The 14,350-nt window shown below is 42.0% G+C and overlaps 1 protein-coding gene across 6 annotated transcripts in view; it reads left to right on the forward strand.

Moving 5' to 3' along the window:
* The first annotated feature begins 18 nt into the window (after window positions 1-18).
* The window catches only part of crebbpb (CREB binding lysine acetyltransferase b), a 32,503-nt gene continuing 18,171 nt past the window's right edge, over window positions 19-14,350 (forward strand). For 5 of the 6 annotated variants that reach the window (XM_076753173.1, XM_076753176.1, XM_076753175.1 and 2 more), the window contains exons 1-2: window positions 683-887; window positions 10,777-11,369. In XM_076753173.1, coding sequence (XP_076609288.1) covers window positions 803-887; window positions 10,777-11,369 — 678 coding nt within the window. In that variant the 5' untranslated portion in view covers window positions 683-802. Of the gene's footprint in view, window positions 888-10,776; window positions 11,370-14,350 lie in introns of all 6 variants that reach the window. The other variant, XM_076753177.1, reaches the window with a different exon arrangement.

The following is a 14,350-nucleotide window of genomic DNA, read 5'->3' on the forward strand; positions in this document are numbered from 1 at the left end:
TGTATCGGAGGAATCAACAGACGCCATCTTGACGCGGCTCAGAATCGGGATTTCGGGGGGAGCATTAATTTTAAAAACCGACCGGAGCTACCCAGACCGGGCTCAAACGGCGTTTTTCGTGCAGAAAATGGAAGTGTTAGTTGTTCCGATGAGGATTAATCCGAGCATGTGAGGGTTGCGTGGGTTTTTATCGTCTCCAAAGCCCTCTGTATATTTGATTTCCCTTTTAGAGAGCGCCGCTTCTCGCCGTATCTCCGTCCCGAGACGCTGTATTTACCGGGAGACAGCGACGAGAAAAATAATCCACTTCATAGAAAATATTTTTTGAATTTTGCTCTTTTTATTTAAGCCCAAGGTAGATTTTATGGCTGCTCTGTTCGACGGCGAAAAAAATGATTCTGTACAAACGTGAAACCGGCGATCTGCGGAGGAAGGGATTTGCTTACGCCTTTTCTGATATTTTATGATTGATTTTTATTTATTTTTCTCCGACTGAAATAATTTTTGGACGTAATTATTGAGGATAATTATGTGGGTGTTGGGTGTTGGATTATCATGGGGTGATCTTCGGCGGCGAAGCGTGGCGCTGTTGCCCTTCTTTTGAAACGTTTTTCTCCAGGCAGCGTTTCGCCAGTCTGCCAGTCCAGAAAAAAAGAAAGAAAAAAAAAAAAAAGCTGTAAAATTGCTCCTTTGCGCTTGTAGGAAAACTTCGCAGTTATCACGAGCCAGAGACCGACAAGTTGGACTGATCCTGCTGTTATTTTCCTGCACCATCATCCATTCATAAAAATTTCCGAGCAGGATGGCTGACAATCTGCTGGATGTCGGACCCCCCACTGCAAAGCGACCGAAGCTCAATTCACCTCTCTCAGGATCCGATGGCCCAGGTAAGAAAAGACCGCGGTTTTACAAACGCAGCTTACTGACGAAGACGATGTGCTCACTTGCAATAGTATTTAAGTCCATTAAACCTGCACACTGCACAGTTTTTCTGACACTGAACGCATCCACCTTTAAGGAAAAGTCAGGGTAAAGTTAACCCACCGGCCACTTCACTGGAGCTGAAATATCACAGGAAAAATGCACATCAAGTGTCTGTGGGACAGTTGCATTAAACCTGCAAAAAAAAAAGTGCAAACTCACTGCCTCTTCATCACATGAGAGTTACTCATCAGGGAGAGTATGCGCCCAACTTTTGAGCCTGAAAGGGTGAAAAGTTAAGTTGAACAACAGAATAGTGTTTAGCCATCACAACATATCAGAGATACAAGTAAATGAAATGTTATCAGCTTTTCCCTCCATTGCACCTTTTTGCACGGGCGCTGCCTTGCATGGCACCTGTACTGTTATACTGAGATAATACAAAAATATTGTGATCTCCTCTGATTCCTTTGGAGAAACTCTTCTCCTTGTTATCCACCAGCATAGAGGAACATGCTGCCTCTGGGTGCCCTGTTAGATTTAACATCTTGCTCATTGACCCTTCAGCGGTGCAGATTCTTGACAGTGAAAGCACCTGAACCTGTGTTGTCTGATAGGAAGATACTGTAATCCTTCCCGCTGCGAGGCCAGCCTGCCATTGAAGGTTCAGCCCCTCTTTCATTCAGCACAGTGCTTGAATGATCAGGGTTATCTGGGAGAATATACTGAAAGCTTACATATGTTTTGCACCAATATTCAACTTTGCTGCTGTGAGTTTATGTAACATAGCCTCTGAGCAGAGAAAAGCTGCCGTCGCGATAAGACTGAATATCAGAAACTAGCCCAAGGGTCTGTATCTTCACCGGTTCAACCTGCAGAACAACTTGGCTAGATTACTTGGAAGAGTTTTTAGTTTTTAAGAAGAAAGCAACCTTTCTTTTGAACTAAATTTTACATATTTTGTGGGCAGCACATTGCGTACTTGCTTAAATTAGCAGCTGATGGCATGCCTTCCTCTCACATGGAGGTTTTCAGCATGTACAACCAACAAATGGTCTCCCCGTGTTGTTCATGCTCTGATTTGTGTAGGCATTTAGTGGTTGATACCAAAGTATGGGAATATTTGGCATTACTTGTTTGTGTAATGAGCGTACCTTTATTTACAAATTATTATTTTTCTACTTATAAACTATTATAACTGACCAACAGCTGCATTTTTGCACAACTTCAGATATAATCTAAAGTCCTTTTCACCCATTTACGTGTGCTGACTTTTCATAGAATTGCTGGGTTGTGTTTGCCGGTGAATAAGAGATGAGTCGATATTTCTTATAGTGACACTCCAAGTCACTCATTTGATGGGGACGACGGGAAGTTTTCAATCTTTAAACCATAAATATTTTCAAAAATGTCTGAAGTTTGACAGTCGCTAAAAATGGGAGCTGGTACCCATGAAGGACGAGATTAATTACAAGCAGAGTGATAATAATTTGATAAATTTGGCACCACATGGTCACTCCAAAGTGAAGTCTTAAAACTTTAACAGGCATCTATTTGTCTCATTAAGGCCCATCCCGTCATGCATGAACTTGTTAAATAGTGACTCGGTCACAAAACTACTGATGCTGTCTGGAAAGTGGACACTACAGTCACAACATGTGGACGAGGACTTGGTGTATCTCAGAGGAAAGCAGAGAAAGGCGACTGTGTCTCAGCACCAGCCACTGGGGTGTCATGCTAACAGGAGAGACAAAATGAGAGCAGGGCTGCGACTAACCATTATTTTCATCACTAATCAAGCTAATTTTTTTTGATGAACCTTCTTTTATCTGTAGAATTAAAGTAACATCCATTGCATTTCTCCCATGTCCTTAGTGATGTCCTTGTGTTGTCTGTCCTACAGTCCAAAACCCCAAAATGTTTCGTTTACAGTGATCAAACTGGTGTGCAAAATATAGACTAATCAATGAATCGAGTAGTATCTCCTTGAGAGTTGCAAACTTCTCAATGAGCTCCCTCTGTCTTTACCACAACAGTATACTTTTGACTTACTGGTGTGAAACCTGTTGGGCACCGTTGTCACTGTGCTTAAGAGCTGGTAGTAAAATACTGCTTGTGTCTTTATCAGCTGTCCAGTTATGGGTCCATTCAACAATATTGCCCTTCTTGGCACATCCTGGTAGTGTATGCATTAACTTGCTGTCCGCTGAGCGTACCTTTGTTGGCGTTCTTTGTGCAGTAGCGAGCAACAAGCATTTGAAAAACATGGGCTTGTCTCATTTCACTGAAGTCAGTTTTGGGATTGCGCCACTGCAGCCACTTCTCAGCTCTCATCCTCTAAAGAGTCCATAAAGACTGGCGCAGTTGCTCAATTTCAATTGCAGCGGAGATCGGAAACATCTGTCTGCCTTTTACAATCAGTAGAGAGATGTGAAGCGTCTTTGTTCGGTCTGTCTCGTCTTCTGCGGCTGGCCGCATTATCTAGCCGGCTGACAGTCCTCGGTCTTCAGCCAAGGTAGCTCATCTTCTCAGAGGGTTGACAGGAGCTTTTGCCGGGCAATAAAGCAGCCCAGCAGCACGACCCCTCCCACAGTGCAGCCAGAAGCCCGCTCTGTCTCACTTGACACACACAAACACGTATTCAGCCAGACACTGCACAGTGTCTCTTGTAGACCTGCTCTCTTTGAAGTCTTGGATGCAGCTCAGGTTCTTAAGTACACTGAGAATATTTTACGTACCTGCCTGCAGATGGGAGGTTTGACACTTTTTTTTCCCTTGAGTTGAAAAGCCTTAATTTTTTAGAAATATTTCAGTGTAGTACATTTAATGCTGCAAATATTCAGTTCATTATAGCAGTTGTTTGCTTCCATAGATGTGTTACAAAGGAGTATTATCACAGTATACCCTAATTGGTTTGGCTTATTGGTCCACGTTTGTGATAGGTAAAGCCTTTCCATTATTAGTAGTCTGACAGATAGCAAAGGCGTCTTTCTTTGCCAGATCCAGCCCGCTGCACGCTGAGCTGTCGCCAACAGCCACAGATTAGCAGCCTGTCTTTGATGTTTATGTTAATGTGTGACAGTTTTTATGGTGCTCCAGTCTCGTGTCAGTATGTCTTTGCACCTCTGGCCACAGGCCAGTGTCAGGCTTGTTTTCGTTTGTATGGCTGAGTGGGCGTGTCAGCGCTAAAGGTGAGAAACAGGCTGCCACTCTCCAGCCCCAGTGCTCACCTAGCGGGGCTTCCTCTTCTTCTGTCTGGCCTATGTACATGATCATGCAACCCATGGGTGAGCATTATTCAGCTACGTTGGCATCACCGCCCGTTTAAATACAGTTGTGTTAAAATGCTGTCTTTCACCAGCGTGGCGGAACAGGGACAGACAATACTCGTGATCTGCCGGCTAATGTCTCAGCTGAGGTGGAACTGATTGAGATGAGGAGAATGGTGGGCCGCCCCGGATGCCAACCAAATCAGCCACCCCAGAAAAGTCCTGCCCTGCAGCCCTCTTTACCTCTAACCTTTCCCCCCTCTACACTTAACCTTCCTATCTTGACACTTCCACAAGATGCTTATATCCTCTGGAACAAGGCTGCAAGCTGTTTCATTCATTCACATCTCAGTGTCTGTACGCAGGAGCTGAATAAAAATAGGTTTTCCCCCTCTCAGATCGTGCAGCATTGGCCAATTTTTTCTTTGAATGGCTGTGGTTTTCATAAACACTGCGCAGCAAATGACTGCAGCCCCAGCTTTACAAGTGTAGTGTGCCACTAATTTTGCACATCTTGAAGTCATAACAGCTCTTCTTATAAAGCACCATATAAAAGGTTTTACAAATGTACTGCCAATCAAACGTGTTAAAGACAGCCTCGCACTGTGTTTAAATGTGGCGTTAAACTTTGTTAATTTTTTGTGAATTCTACCCGTCTGATGGAAAAGTACTGCATCCAGAAATCAGGGCTGTTTAGTGGAACACATATGCTGCATGTGTTGGGGAAAAAAAAACGATATTTACCACAGTGGCACCCGCGTGATGCAGCTTTGCAGTGTGTGTGAAACGGTGTTAAAACGCTCATCTGGACGGAGGCAGTTTTTAGTTTTTAAAACGCTGTTTTAAAGTGAAAATGTATTACTGTGGTCGTAACCAGAGTCATTTGTTTGTAACCTGCTTGAAAGTTGTAGTTGTCATGCGCTTAAAAATCATGCCCCCGGCTGCAACACAATCCAACACAAATTCCCACAATTCCTAGAGAACGGCTGCCTCATTGGTATAGGGAAGCCGTGCCTAATACATTGTGAGGCTATATTTATGGTACACAATACCGGGTTAATTTAAAAATATATTTATGTCGATAATAGCATCAATATTTCTATAATATTTAAATTAACTTACGCTACATAATTAGTTTCTACGTATATTCATTTTTTCTTACTGCATGAAAAACAACTGCCATGATGTAATTTTGTTTAGGAGTTTGGGACTAAATAAAATGACGTAAATGCAACAAAGTCTAAATTAAAAAATTAAGTATATATCTGACAGCTTCACAATTCTGTTTTGAATGATATTTTTAGAGAAATATTCAGGTTTGTGGAACATTTCAAATTGAGCTGTAATCTATAAAATTGTGATCATAGTCTCTTTTTTTTAAGTATCTGATATATATCAAATTCAACACATTCGTAAGACTATAATAACTTGGTACCTGTGCAGTGATACTCCCTGTTGCTTGGTTTTGCCATTTCTTTTGTTAGAGCCTCTAAAGCAGCACAAAAGTGTTTTTTCTATGATTTGAACAGGTCAGAACCTGCTGCAGTGTGGTGACGGGAGAGACACATCTGACAAGCCAAATGTGTCATCTCCTTTATGTATCAATTGGTGAACTGACCTAGATGACATGAGAAAATTAAGCGGTATTTAGTTATCAACTAAAACCAAAACCCCAAACAAGCCTGCAAGAAAGAAACCGAGGGCTCACTATCCGCTCACAGACCAGAGTTGTGGCCAATGACTTGAATCTTTGGGTTTTAGTTTTTAATTGTGCATTGCTTCCCATGTTTGTGTAAATCACTAAGAAGAGAACAAGAACACTTTTAGATTTATAGCATATGATCAATATGAATTGGATATAAACAACATTTTATATACGATGATAGTGATTTTTACCTCTCATTTGAAGTGTAACACATGGATATTTTGACAGCGTGAGATGTTAAGTCCCTTTATTTCAATTTAACATTATGTGCACATAAGCACTCACATGCACACAGAGACAACACAGAGGCAATAGAAAACCAATAAAATGTCGTCTTCCTCTCCCTTCTTCTGGTTGACATGCAACCAAACATTGCTTTACAGCCATCATCAAGTAAGGAGTGGGAGGACACAGGCCTGGTCTCATGCAGTTAATTCTCTGCAGATGATTGAGGGTTTTTTTTTTTCTCGGTATAGCCAAAGTTATTATTTTGGTGTTCTCACTGAGCTGTATTTCTTTTGTCAGATGACTGTTCAATACAAGTAAATAAGGATTTGATTGAGGCTCAGAAATACTCTTAAGCAGACAACAAATCCTGTATTCCTGCATTGAGACAGTTAGCTAATCACAATTCAGTGATCACAAAGTTGTTTGACTAGACGAACAAATATGTGTCAATTACAGAAGTTACTACCACGTTGTGTGATTGGCTATATTGTGTATATTGTGAAACAAAGTGAGTAAGCACAAAGAGAACAAAGAGAATTAGTCAACAGAAAGGTTGCTTCTGCATGTTTCTGCTGCACACCAACCAAATTTTCCCCACTTCCAGAGCTACAATACAAGATCAGATGTACCCACATAGGATTAAAAACAAGACCATTGTTCAAGTGTAAATACAGCTAGCTTAGGATGGGGGAGCAGATTTAACCTGGTTTGGATGCAAACTTAGCACTTCCCTTAGCTGTGATAAAACCTGTTGGCATGTATGGTGAGAAGACATTATCTTTGTTAAAACTGACGCAGCTGACATGTTTCACTCAGTCACTGTTCATAGGATAAGAAGGCCAAGACATAGCTAAGTGGCAGCCATGAGACGAGCTCTTTGAATTCCCCAAATGCCAAGGAAAGGCGCTTCAACATTTCCTCTCTTATCTCCTTTAAAATATTTGATCTCTTTTACGAAAACAAGGAGATAACGTCGTTCCACAATTCCTCTCCATTTAAAGTCGCGCACCATTGGGCCGTTCACGTCAAGAAACCATCAACCTGTCACATTACACAGAGCCTGTAGCCATAACAACTTCAAAGCAGATTGTCAGGTCGTAATCAGCATATTAGCCATAACACAGTCAGTCTGTCAAGAAAAGGGGATGTGAGACATTTTTAGCTAGATGATTTCTTAAATTCAGCATGGTTGAAACTTAATAATGATGATATGTACAATAGTAGTTTAGGCCATGTTATCTGTCTACCTGTTGTGGAAAAGCCATACTATTTGAGAACAATTTACATTATGTTGTGACTCCAGTCTGCAGTATAGTTGATACACTTCACTGATGAACCACAGGATTGTTGCATGACATTAGACTTTGTGATTAAAGAAAGTCTTTATATGACGTTGACTCTTTTGCACAATCTTCTTCTGACTATAATCCAATCAAAACCAGGGTCACATGACATGGAAGCTAATGAAAAACTCAAATAATTCTGTAAAATAAATTGATTGCACGTTGATTAATCAAAAAAATGTGCACTACATGAGACCAGTTTTCTCATAGATTTTTACTAAATATGGTCAGCACATATTGAGAGATAGCATTGGTTTTGTGTAATTCATGCAATAATTTATTGATGGTCTGTAAGTGGAACCCCTGTGGTGAAGAGTGAGGACTTGGAAGTGAGCTAACCGTTCTCTTACTGCCAGCACTCGGCCAAACAGATCACTGGATCTGGAGTGAAAGTCTGTTGAGTGTCCAGCCTAAAAGTAACTTCACTGCTATGAATCTTTGCTTCCTAACAACCAGAAAGCCAAAATCACCAAAAGATTCATCCCATGGGGATCATAAATTGTACAAACATTCTTAGCAATCCATCCAGTAATTGTCTAGATATTTCAGCCTGGACCAAAGTTGGTGGACCGACTGACCAACGTTCCCATCACTAGAACCATGCTGGTTGTAAGGCCAAAAAAACAAAACACAAACTTTATAATACAGAAGGTGCATCAGATATGATGCACATGGCACCCCACTTGAAGCAAGTAAGGAGACATTCATATGATTTAAGATAATTTTAATGCATTCTGCATTTGATGGAGGCAGTGAGTTTGGTGTTTTCTCTTACCTGCTTTGGTCCTCTATTGAAACACAGGCAACTTCTCCAGCATGTACTACTGCATGTTAAAGCCTGCACGCTAGCAACTTTCCCCACGCTCAGCCTGGTTCCTTATAAATCTAATGTCCTTTTAGCACTGCCGTGATTGCGTACCGACTTGGCTCACTCCCTCTTTGGAGAGAGCGGGAGCATCTTACTCTTCCCATCTCCATCCCATTTCTCTCTGACTCTGGTAAGGCAGCAACAGCCTGCTGCACAGCCTGTTATTATCTTCCAGACTGAAGAGTCTAATTGAAGATTTTCATGTGGCTGCTGAAAAGCTTTGCGTGAATTACAGCCGGCAGCAGCAATGTCCCCTTCAGGTGAGAATAGTGTGACTCAAGTGTTGGGATTCTCTGGTTTGTGGATGCTTCTGTTGTCACCACTTGGTGTGTGATTTCTTGCTACTGGATGTGCTCATCATATCCTTGTTTTATAATGAGCAAATTCAAATCGTGCCTGCAGCCTTTTGAAAAGGCTCATCATGCTGAAGGCACCTTTTCTCCTTCAGCTAGCTTTTTGGCTCTGCTCTATCCTCTCCCTCTTTAAAATTTGTGTGGTCTCAATCTTGTTGCTGAATAGGCCTCGGGCAAGGAACAGGTGCTTGCTCTCAACTATACACTATTCATGTCTCTTGCTGTAACTCTGAGACTTGTTGCTTTAATTTTATGCACTAAAAGCTCAGACGTTCCATTTAAAGCCTGTGGCTGTAATATTTAATCTCCCATTAATTGCCACCATATTTCGATAAACAGGTTGGATATCTCTCCCACTGCAAACACCCTGACAGCCCCAGACACTGAGCTAGGCGTGTGTGTGGGTGTGGCTGTTGTGCTTGTAAAATCTTTATTGGCTGACATAGACAGGCAAACTCGCACCCTCACGTGAAGGACCTTGGCATAGACATGTGATTTGGACTGTAACCTTCATTAATGTTCTGTTTATTTTATGTGTGTGCTGAGTGTTCTTGTGTACTTTTTCTGCACAGCCACATGAGAGCTGAAGCTTTTCCTCCACCCTTATTCTTGTAAGAACTGTGAATTTTCGACAGGAACTGAGCTGCTTTAGTGCACATGCACATGTGGCCATGGATGCGCATGCACAGTGCTAATATAAAGTCAGCTAGCTGCAAGATATTTTGCTCAGTCTAATGTCCTTGCAATGAAAAATGCAAATCCATTATGCTCATTCAGGCTAATACTACAATCTGGTGTGTGATTCTGTTACAGTGCACACTGAAAAGTCACATGAGCTGATTCTGAATGTGACAATATGCAGAATTTGATATGGGTCATGTAAACCACATATTCCTCTTTAAATTTCTTTATAAGGCCTCATTCCAAATGGAGCATTTTACAGTTAATGTGGGGTACCAGTCTTTCGGTTGAAGGCGCATTCTTTGGAAGGTTATACAGAGCAAATATATGTCTCAAGTGGTGTGTCGATGATCTGCATCTGCAGATGGCAACGGTCACAAGGCCCATTAAACAAAAATTGTCTGCAGGCACGTCAGGGATGATGTACATTTTTTATTTTCAGTAATTTTTCTGTGTTCAAGTAAAGGATACATAAGTGTTGGATAAATGTTGACTGGTATTAAAAACAAATGCTGCTGTGTGCTACTGTGTGCACTAACAGCACAAACATTGTTCGTTCATATGTCATGTATTCAGTTATTTTATGCATTATGAAAAACTGTTATCAACAGGTTTTTGGAAATGCGCAAATATCGCAATGTCAGCCTTTTCACGAAGGTGGTTGAACGCATAAACGACAGAGGCCTCAGGAGTGCTAAAATGAAACACTCATATTGCCCTCCACCACCACATCAAATTCCATTTTCAAGTTTAACACTTAAAAGTTTCTTTGCATACATGCCAGAGAGGACTTGGCCCATAACATTTATCGGTTATTTTTCGAAATCCACTTGAACCGCTCTTCACATCTGCGTTAATTAGATCCACTGCACAGCACTTATTTCAAAAGAAAAAACAGCAGCTGGTTGCTGTTACGCCCATTATTTCCTTCTTCGAAAAAAGTGGTGAAGAACACCAGGAGCAAGTGCCAGGAGTGGAGTTTTCATTAAAACAAAATTATGACTGGTGGGTTAACTGCATGCCAAATTAATCAGAGCACACAAGGCCAGAATGTCCACCGCCGCTGCAGAATGAATATAGGGAAAGTGCTGGCTGTATCTTCCTGCTAATCATGGGACCCATCAAGGAGGCAATGTATAAGAGCAATCTGTGTATTTATGCAAGTGAAGAGGAGTTAAAACAGATTTACTGCATGAAGAAGGGCAATTTCATGTAACAATTGGTCTGTAGTATAAAGGCCAGCTTTAGCTCAGGTTTGAGCAGTTGGTCGCCCGCAAGATTACTTTGATGAATGAATAATCAGATCATTTTGAGTAAACCTTCTGACAAATGCCTCAGTTTTCTGTGTTTGGTGTTGAGCAGCTTGTTGATGGTGGCTAATTCTTATTTCCTTTTCTCCCTTTTTCAGATCTTGTGTCTCTATTTGACCTGGAAAATGACCTTCCAGATGAACTCATCCCCAATGGAGACTTGGGAATGGGAATGTCCTCAAACGGCGGTCCAGGTGGAGGAGGTCCTGGTCTCAACTCCATTGTCCCTGATGCAGCTGCCAAACACAAGCAGCTGTCTGAGCTCCTGCGGCCAGGAAGCTCCTCCATCTTGGGGGGTGGCCCCCAACAAGGAGGCATGGTTGGAAGCCAGCTTGGTGCTGTGCTTGGTAAAAGTCCACTTGGACAGGGCTCTACCAATCACCAGTCTCCCCAGGCCCAGAAAGGAGGTGCACCTGCCGGGCAAGGCAATGGAAGCATGGGCTTCAATCAGGCCATGTTGAACAGTGGGCAGGGCCATGGCGTCATGGGCCAGGCAGGACAAGTGATGAATGGGGCTCTGGGACCGGCAGGGAGGGGTAGACCTGGCATGCAGTACCAGGGTCAAGGCATGCAGGGGCCACAAGGACCCGGTGTTGGAGGCAGTGTGCTGGCAGAGACACTCACACAAGGAGGGCCACAGTTGGGTACGCACAACGCGTTGAATGCGCAACAAGCTGGAAACATGAATAAGGTGAGGTTCAAAGTTCATCTTAATTACTCCGTCAAGTACCAGTTGTTTGCTCAGTAAAGTCAAGACAGGCACAAGAGGATGGAAAATAATTATAAACAATTATAAACAGCTGTACGAGACAGGACAGCACAGTCACCTGTGCAAAGACAGCAAATGTCCAAATTGTCCATTTTGTTTAATTTTCCCTTCAATGCAGCAGATACAAACAACCTTAATTACCCTGCGCTTATCCCTGATTTCAGTTTATATACAGCTTGCTTTATCGGATGGCAATGATTTAGGTAATAAACTTGTCTGTGTTTGTTAGCCGAGGTCATGATATGAAATAAACGTGGAGAACATTTAGGAACTAAAGTATTGTCACACTACCAATGTCATTTTACCTTAACAATCCACAGCAGTCCTTTCTCTTAAAGTCGTTGTGAATTTATTTGCCAACACTTGGAGTTTCCTCTGGAGGAGAACTTATCATCTCAACCTGTATGACTTTTTACAGACAACATTAGTATGTTGTGAGTTTAGCAGACTTGACTGGCCATGTTGTGCATTTTTTTACGAAATGGGTTCTCCTTCACAGAAAGATTGCCATACAATTTGCTAGAAATAGTTTTGATTTAGCAATTTAATGGGATGTTCTCAATGGGACGAGTCTCATTTTCATTTGATATTTCAATCAGATAAAGATACTCAACGTACTCTTTCTATTGGCTATTCCTATTGCTGGCGTGTTGTCAGTTATCTCCCTCACCGTGTATTGATTTGTTTTTCCTGGGTCTGCTGGAGGAAGCAGACAGCCAGTTGTGAGGGGGTTGGCAAGCGCATCAGTCTCAGAAACTGAAACAAATTCCTTTACATCACTTTGAGACACTTGGATTGTGTTTGAGAGGAGATGGGGAAAGAGGAAGACACAGATTTGAACCTGGTTGTTGGTAGCGCGCGTGTGTTAACCTGTGGCCTGAAGATAAAACAAGAGAATCTGGCACACGTCTTATTTACCTTGCGTGGCTGCCATCAGAGAAACAAACTGTCGAAGTATGAGAGTGATGTGTCGGCCTTAGTGTTCAGAGCAGGAGAGAAGTAGCTGGCTTCACTATTACTTCAAAACAAAGAACACGTGTTAATGCACAAATGATGCAGCGCTTTGACATGGCCAAAAAGAATCTGACGCTTATTCTGATACTCTTCTTTGTGGTTGTTTCCTTTCACAGTTTTTTTTCCTGCCACTTTCATGTGGCCAAATTACCTTTTTCAGTTTGACTACCATCACACTTTTTCAACAGAGTTAAGTCTACCAATGTAAATGCTCTGTGTTTTTAATAGTAAATACAAAAGAGGACTGTCAGATAAAATTGGAACAAGCACAAGAGATATTTACACGTATGGCGGATAAATTTCTGTGATACCCGAGTATCTGCTTGATCTGTTGTTGGTTTGCAGACAACAGATTCTCATTGTTAGTTATAATTCATTTCTTCTTCAGTGTTTTGTCTTTGCTTATATTGGCCAAGATCAGTGCTCGGGTTGTGCAGGGGATGGTTTTCACTATAGCCTGAGATGGTTTGATGATCGTCACTGTTTTGTTTACAGAATACAACACATTTGATGATTTGAGAAAGTCATATTAATTTAGTTTAATGCTTCTTTTGCTCTCTCAAATATAGATATATACAGTATATAAATATAAACACATTTAGGCCGAATTGTTCCGTTTTAGACTTCATGGTATCAAACCTGTTTAACCACAAATATCACAGGAAGTGCCATGTTGCATAACATGGTAGAACAAAGTATAATGCCGTGCATACTGCTGGTGTGTGATGGATGAGCCCTTTTTCTCCCACCATCAAATGAGAAAATCACTACAGATGACCTTTTAAGTATCAGGTCATGTCCACAGTGGGGCACAGGCAAAGTTTACTAACCACACGGTATTGCCAAAACTATTGGAAACATGCTTAAATCTCTTACCCCTCTTTTGTTTGACAGTCAACAAGGATAAGGATTTGGGTTGATGTGATACTCTCTTAATCTGCTTGATCTTGCCAGGTTTACCTCCTGGTCCTCTCTTATGATCATTTTGGCTGTGTTCAGACACTTAACAAGGCTTTATTGGTACACAGTGGGGTAGCAGATGCAGCTCCACAAACAAAACAGAGAGAGTTACCTCAGGGCCGAACATTCAGAAAGACGCCGCTTTTGATTCTTTGATGTCAACTTCTCCTGCCTTTGCAAGACACAATTCACCGAGCCACTGAATAGGGAACAAGACCAGGGTTTAGACTGAGGCCGATCGGTTTCATCCTGCTGATGTGTTGAAGCAGCAGCAATGTTAAGTTCAACAGAAATGTTGAATGTGGTTCTATTTTTGCAGTACAAAGTCATTTAGATACTGTGGACGCTTGGGCAACAAAACTTTGCAAATAGGACCAAAGTAACCAAAAGGTTTCTGCAATGATCATTAAGGGCATTTCAGTGATTCCACATCACATGAAAATGAAGCACAGGCAAATAATAACCTGATTCTTTTGGTTTCTGATGTCTTTGTTGCTGCTCCCTGTTTGCCTTTGCTTTCTTTCCCCCTTGTAACTCTTTCTTTGCGAGTATTCACTCTTTTCCCGCCAACTGTTTCCTTTTTCTTCTCTCTCTCTCTCTCTCTCTCTCTCTCTCTCTCTTTCTCTCTCTCTCACTCTGGCATATGCCGTCTCTCTCTGGGCCTTTGGCCTTTGATAATGGAGCTGTAAATCATGTTTAGAGGGGCCGGTTTATGTGTTGTTGTTGGGGTGGGGGAGGCGTTATAGAGATGGAGGAACAGAGGAGGGCATGCCAAGAGGAGGGGAAACACTGGAGGCTTCCTGTACGACAGTGCCGTCCTTTAGCCTGGCGACACTCCTCCGTAATAAGCGAGAGAACCCTTGTGGGAGAGGAGGCCGAGCTCGTGCGTGGACGGGAGGGAGGCAGCAGGGAAGCATCTGTGTGTTTCT

This window comes from Chaetodon auriga, chromosome 16, assembly GCF_051107435.1.
Source record: "Chaetodon auriga isolate fChaAug3 chromosome 16, fChaAug3.hap1, whole genome shotgun sequence".
NCBI lineage: Eukaryota > Metazoa > Chordata > Actinopteri > Chaetodontiformes > Chaetodontidae > Chaetodon > Chaetodon auriga.